This window comes from Colossoma macropomum, unplaced genomic scaffold (assembly GCF_904425465.1).
Source record: "Colossoma macropomum unplaced genomic scaffold, Colossoma_macropomum, whole genome shotgun sequence".
Lineage (NCBI taxonomy): Eukaryota > Metazoa > Chordata > Actinopteri > Characiformes > Serrasalmidae > Colossoma > Colossoma macropomum.
Genome location: NW_023495849.1, coordinates 117,856 through 125,229, shown reverse-complemented (window position 1 = coordinate 125,229; position 7,374 = coordinate 117,856). Strand labels below are relative to the sequence as shown.

The window sequence follows — 7,374 nt, the reverse complement described above, 5'->3', positions numbered from 1 at the left end:
GCTCAAAAGCAACAAAATATGAATCAACTTCAGATTCACGGAACTTTGGGACCAACTTAATATGTTTACTCACGTCAAAAGCAGCAACCTCATCAGCATAAGGTCGAAATGACACAGAGCGGCGTGGTGACGGTACCGGACGCTCCACAGCTGGCGTAGCAGCAAATAACGGCGGAGCAGAGTTGCGTGGCGCCGGAACAGGCTGTCCGGCGTTTCCTGCCTCCAACTCCAGCTGTCGCAGCTTCACAGCCCTCTCAGCCTCGATCTCCAAGGCACGATTTAACTGTCGCTGAAGCTCCAGCTCCTTCAAACGAAGGATCAAAGCTGGGTCGGTGCCTACCGCTGGCAGGCGTACGGGATCTATGCGCGGAGGTACAGCCCCGACCCCGGCCTCCGCCCTGGCCGCTAAACTGACCTCCTCCACAGCACCCGCACCTTCTGACACAGGACAAGGCCCCTCAAAAAGTATGCCCCTCGCCACCAACACGCCAAAGATAGAAGATTTAAGCTCTGCTTTTCTAACGTTACGGTCCACCCCAATATCATAATGCTCTGCGAGTTGTAGTAAATCAGCCTTACGACACTGCTCAAACTGCTCTACGGACGGCGCACTAATAAATGCACTTAATGAAAACATCACAGCCCAAGACACATCCCCCCACACACACAAGAAAACAGCCAAGCAAACGAGTACCCAGCACATAACCAAAAAGAGGACGAGCCCCCAGTTTATGTTACGACCTGTCTAGGGGTTTGAGATGATCATAACATAAAAAAAAGACAAAAGAGAGCCAGTTGACGTTTAAACAGGTCAAATCGTGTTATTCTCTTTATGCTGCTCTTTTGTACATACGACACAGGAGAACGTCAGAGTGGGCATGCGCCAAAACAATAAACATAACCAGCCTAGCTAGAGATGCTAGAGAACTAACTTACCTATGCAAACATAAAGAAACAAAAGTACAGTCAGTCTTTCCTAACTCCCTAACTATACCAAAAACAGGAGAAAACAAGATCAAAAGAAATGGCACCCACTCCTACAACCTGGTCGGCATAAGAGTGAACATTTACAGAGACAGATCATGAGCTTACAGTTTAACTGCAGAGATAACTGGGTATAGAACAAGAGGTAAAGCTAAGCTATTTCATTTGAGAGGAGAGTAGACAATCGCTAGCAATAAAACAAACAAACAAGCTGCGCTGCGGTTCGGATCTAAAAACAATCGCCCCAAGCCGCCATGGAGGAAAGCCTCGATGACATCCGGGCGCAGCCGTCGAAGATATACGCCATGCAATTTCAGCCAGCCAATCAGATTAAATTTCGTTACGGGACTCCAGCCAATCACACGCACAAGTGGGCGGGTTCCTAATAAGCGAGAGAATAAGAGAGAGAGAGAGAGAGAAAGAGAGAGAAAGAACGAAAGGGAAGCAAGCAAAACAAAACATACGTCCTATGGACGTAACACTCCCACCCCCCCATAAAAGTTTCACACACGAGAAAAAGCATCAGCCATTACATTATCTGTGCCCTTCTTGTGCCGAATCTCCAGTGAGTACCCTTGAGCTAGCAAAGCCCACCGCATCAGCCTTTGATTACTGTTATACATGCGAGAGAGTGGATTGTGATCTGTGAATACCTGAACAGGCTGTGAGCTAGAGCCTACATAGACTTCAAAATGCTGTAAAGCAAGTAACAAAGCCAAAGTTTCTTTTTCGATAGTCGAATACTTAAGTTGATGCTGATTGAATTTTTTTTTGAAAAATAACACACGGGGTGATCGATTCCCGAATTATTTTCCTGTAGAAGTACAGCACCAGCACCAGTAGCACTGGCATCTACCTCCAGCTTAAATGGCAGTGCAAAGTTAGGTGCAGACAGAACAGGGGAGCTGCACAACAGGGCCTTAATAGAGTCAAAAGCACTCTGACAGTCAGCTGTCCAAATAAAAGAACACGCAGAACTCAAATGTCTGTTAAAGGAGAGGCAATACAAGCACAATTTCGACAAAAACTCCTGTAATATCCAGCCATTCCTAGGAAGCGGCGCAGTTCACGTTTTGTAGAAGGAACAGGGAATTCTTGAATAGTCGCAACCTTGGCATTTACTGGGCGAACTTTACCCTGTCCAACTTCCTTCCCCAAGTAAACTACGGTGGCTTTTCCGAACTCACATTTGGCTAAATTCAAAGTTAATGAAGCTGCGTCTAAGCGCTGAAAAATCGTTCGAAGAACAGATAGGTGCTCATCCCACGTTTCTGTATAAATGATAACATCATCGAGGTAAGCTTCACAATGGGATACATCAAACAAAACCTGATTCATCAGTCTTTGGAATGTTGCAGGTGCATTTTTCATCCCAAAAGCCATCACTGTGTATTGTAGAAAGCTATCAGGAGTAACGAAGGCAGAAATATCAGAAGCTCGAGCTGTCAAAGGCACCTGCCAATAGCCCTTAAGTAGATCCAGCTTACTGACATATTTAGCTGATCCAACTCTATCTACACAGTCGTCAATACGAGGGAGAGGAAAAGAATCTGAACGAGTCACTGCGTTTACTTTACGGTAATCAGTACAGAAACGTGAGGTACCATCAGGCTTAGGAACTAAAAGACAGGGTGAGCTCCAGGGACTAAAACTAGGGATTGCCAAACCATTATCAAGGAGATATTGTACTTCTGACTTCATAATAGCACGTTTTGTTGGATTTATTCGATATGAATTCTGTTTAATTGGAGCGTGACCATCAACATCGATGTCATGTTCGATGACATGAGTACGTCTAGGAACATCTGAAAAAAGGTTTGGAAACTCTGCAATCAAATTTACCATCTCCTGTTGATCACTGACAGCGAGATCAGATAAAAATGAGGACAAGTCACTTAAAATACTAGAATTTGACAAACGTGCACAAAGTGCAGGAGCCAAACACGCATCTAAACCATTATCATCATCATCATCATCATCATCATCATCATCAACACCAGAGCTCGAAAACACAGAAACGGATGCAACAGGAAGGCTAAAACCAGAGTTATCAGAGGAGACTTGCTTCAAATCATCTGAGGTACTTTCTTCTCGAGAGACATAAGTCTTAAGCATATTAATATGACAAACTCGCGTTTTTCGGCTACGGTCAGGAGTACGAATGACGTAGTCTGTATCACTAAGCTTGGACTCGATCCGATAAGGACCAGAAAACCTAGCTTGTAAAGAGGAACCTACAAGTGGTAATAGAACCAGAACATCATCTCCAGGCTGAAAAGATCTAAGAACTGTTCTCTTATCGAAGCGCCGCTTCATAGTGCTTTGAGAAGTAGTTAGCGTTGATTTAGCCGCTGTACAAGCTGCATGCAGACGCTCCCTGAACTGACTGACATAATCAAGAACATTTTGATTCGGCTCCGACTCTGACATCCATTTCTCTTTCAAAATCTTCAGCGGACCTCGAACAGAATGACCAAAAACAAGCTGGGCTGGGCTAAACAAAGTCGACTCCTGAACAGTTTCACGAATAGCAAAGAGGACTAAAGGCACACCTTCATCCCACTCATTCCCTGACTCAGCGCAATATTTACGCAGCATGGACTTAAAAGTCTGATGGAAGCGCTCTAAAGCTCCTTGACTCTCGGGATGATAAGCACTGGAAACTTTATGTTTGACCGAAAGCTGTTGTAAAACCTGTGCAAATATCTTGGACATACAATTTGACCCCTGGTCTGTTTGGATACATTTTGGAAGCCCGAAAGTAGAGCAAAATTTAATCAAAGCTTTAATAATGGCTTTGGCCCGCAACGTGCGAATAGGAATGGCTTCTGGAAAGCGAGTAGCAGCACACATGATTGTTAATAAAAATCGGTTTCCTGACTTGGTTCGCGGTAAAGGACCAACACAATCTAAAATAATTCTCTCAAAAGGCTCTTCCATCACTGGAATTGGGTGCAAAGGCGCAGGAGGGATGGCTTGGTTGGGCTTCCCCACTACTTGGCACGTATGACAAGATTTACAGTACTTTACTACATCTGCTTTCAACCCAGGCCAAAAGAAATGTTGTCATATACGCTTATAGGTTTTCGTGACACCAAGATGTCCAGCTAGACAATGATCATGTGCTAAACTTAAAACTTGCTGTCGGCACACTTTGGGGATAACAATCTGACATTTACAGCATTTGGCAGACGCTCTTATCCAGAGCAACTTACAATTTCATCATTTTTACACAGGTAGGCGAAGGTAGTGTTAGGAGTCTTGCCCAAGGACTCTTATTGATAAAGCGTAGGGTGTTTGCCCAGGTGGGGATTGAACCCCAGCCTACAGCGTGGAAGGCAGAGATGTTACCCACTACACTATACCAACCACACACGGCATTGCACTCTAGATCAGCAGGAGGAGAAGGAGTCCATTTACGCAGCAGCAAACCTTTATCAAAAAAATAAGCCACATGCTTATCACTAGTAGACGACGTTTCTAAACCCAGCTGCCTACATTTATCCAAAGAAGGATCTGCTTGTTGGGCCTCAATAAGAAAATTACGAGAAGCTACACAGTCTACATCTACATCCAAAGCATGAGCACTCAACTTGGGAGTAGATTCAGCTTCAGGGACATCGAAACATACAAGCTCTGATTTGGATTCACAGGAGGGCCAAGTTTCAGCAGCCATAAACGTGTCACCCAAATCCAACTCATTACCTTTGCGCGCCTGAGCACGTGTCACCGCACATGCAGGAAAAACAGAGGGAAATTTCTGAAGCAAAGCGTCCTCTCCAGCAGTTATTCTAGGCTCGCTAATGACTTCAGGAACAGGAGTTACCTTTCCACCAGCTAAGTCATTACCCAATATAAATGTGGTACCAGCAACAGGCAGATGAGACCGAACTCCAACCTTAACTTCACCAGAAACCAAGTCAGACTCTAAAAGTATGGAGTGCAGTGGAACAGAGACAGGACTAAGTTCGATTCCCTGAACTAGGACATCATAACCGCAGTATGTGTCGTCTGACAAACTAAGAACGTTATCCAAGATAAAAGACTGAGCTGCTCCTGTATCTCTAAGGATGGTAACAGGCTGTTTATCATCAGAAGCTTTAGAAACGGAAACGTACCCCTGCAGAATAAACGGTTCAAAACCTACATGGCGACATTCATCATTTAAAACAGTGGGGCGGTTGGCAAACGCAGCAGACTGTATTAATGCTACACTTTTTCGAGAAGGCGAAGTCTGTTTTTTCTGAAGCACACGGCAGTCAGCAATGAGATGGCCAGGTTTATGACAATAAAAACACTCACGCGTTTCCCTAGAACGCGGAGGTGTACCTTGACGAGTGTCTTGATTATCCACGGCCAGATCAGACTTGAACGAAAGGTTCTGGACTTGGTCGTCTCATTGCGAGCCAGTACAGGGAAAGTGCTTTTATGTGTCAAAGCAAACTCATCAGCAGCAACAGCAGCATCAGCAAGACTAGAAAATTTCTGCTCATTCAAGTATACAACCAGATTCTCAGGCAAACAACTCTTAAAATCTTCTAAAAGCATTAATTCCTGCAACTGATCAAACGTAAATACTTGACTAGCGTTACACCACTTATTAAACAGATGTCTCTTCTCTCTAGCGAATTCTACATAAGTCTGGTTGGCTGTTTTCGAGTGGGCTCTGTAGTTTTGTCTGTATGCTTCAGGAACAAGTTCATACGCACGTAGCACAGCAGATTTCACTACTTCATAATCTAAACTCTCTTCAATCGGCAGAGCAGAATACACTTCCTGAGCTTTTCCCACTAATGTACATTGTAGCAGAATTGGCCAAACTCCTTGCGGCCAACGCAGTGTTGTAGCAACTCGCTCAAAAGCAACAAAATATGAATCAACTTCAGATTCACGGAACTTTGGGACCAACTTAATATGTTTACTCACGTCAAAAGCAGCAACCTCATCAGCATAAGGTCGAAATGACACAGAGCGGCGTGGTGACGGTACCGGACGCTCCACAGCTGGCGTAGCAGCAAATAACGGCGGAGCAGAGTTGCGTGGCGCCGGAACAGGCTGTCCGGCGTTTCCTGCCTCCAACTCCAGCTGTCGCAGCTTCACAGCCCTCTCAGCCTCGATCTCCAAGGCACGATTTAACTGTCGCTGAAGCTCCAGCTCCTTCAAACGAAGGATCAAAGCTGGGTCGGTGCCTACCGCTGGCAGGCGTACGGGATCTATGCGCGGAGGTACAGCCCCGACCCCGGCCTCCGCCCTGGCCGCTAAACTGACCTCCTCCACAGCACCCGCACCTTCTGACACAGGACAAGGCCCCTCAAAAAGTATGCCCCTCGCCACCAACACGCCAAAGATAGAAGATTTAAGCTCTGCTTTTCTAACGTTACGGTCCACCCCAATATCATAATGCTCTGCGAGTTGTAGTAAATCAGCCTTACGACACTGCTCAAACTGCTCTACGGACGGCGCACTAATAAATGCACTTAATGAAAACATCACAGCCCAAGACACATCCCCCCACACACACAAGAAAACAGCCAAGCAAACGAGTACCCAGCACATAACCAAAAAGAGGACGAGCCCCCAGTTTATGTTACGACCTGTCTAGGGGTTTGAGATGATCATAACATAAAAAAAAGACAAAAGAGAGCCAGTTGACGTTTAAACAGGTCAAATCGTGTTATTCTCTTTATGCTGCTCTTTTGTACATACGACACAGGAGAACGTCAGAGTGGGCATGCGCCAAAACAATAAACATAACCAGCCTAGCTAGAGATGCTAGAGAACTAACTTACCTATGCAAACAAAGAAACAAAAGTACAGTCAGTCTTTCCTAACTCCCTAACTATACCAAAAACAGGAGAAAACAAGATCTAAAGAAATGGCACCCACTCCTACAACCTGGTCGGCATAAGAGTGAACATTTACAGAGACAGATCATGAGCTTACAGTTTAACTGCAGAGATAACTGGGTATAGAACAAGAGGTAAAGCTAAGCTATTTCATTTGAGAGGAGAGTAGACAATCGCTAGCAATAAATAAAACAAACAAACAAACAAACAAACAAACAAACAAACAAGCTGCGCTGCGGTTCGGATCTAAAAACAATCGCCCCAAGCCGCCATGGAGGAAAGCCTCGATGACATCCGGGCGCAGCCGTCGAAGATATATGCCATGCAATTTCAGCCAGCCAATCAGATTAAATTTCGTTACGGGACTCCAGCCAATCACACGCACAAGTGGGCGGGTTCCTAATAAGCGAGAGAATAAGAGAGAGAGAGAGAGAGAAAGAGAGAGAAAGAACGAAAGGGAAGCAAGCAAAACAAAACATACGTCCTATGGACGTAACAACTGAAAACATGTAAATCTTTAGATATTTTGTATAAAGTGTCTGTT

General features: G+C 45.0%; 1 protein-coding gene across 6 annotated transcripts in view; it reads right to left on the bottom strand.

Moving 5' to 3' along the window:
• Window positions 1-795: 795 nt before the first annotated feature.
• Window positions 796-7,374, bottom strand: part of LOC118803140 — a 28,016-nt gene continuing 21,437 nt past the window's right edge. For 5 of the 6 annotated variants that reach the window (XR_005006825.1, XR_005006827.1, XR_005006828.1 and 2 more), the window contains one exon: window positions 796-6,578. Coding sequence is in view for 2 of the 6 variants with exons in the window: in XM_036563662.1 (XP_036419555.1) it covers window positions 5,194-6,540 (1,347 nt within the window). In the remaining 4 variants the exon portion in view is untranslated. The remainder of the gene's footprint in view (window positions 6,579-7,374) is intronic. The other variant, XM_036563661.1, reaches the window with a different exon arrangement.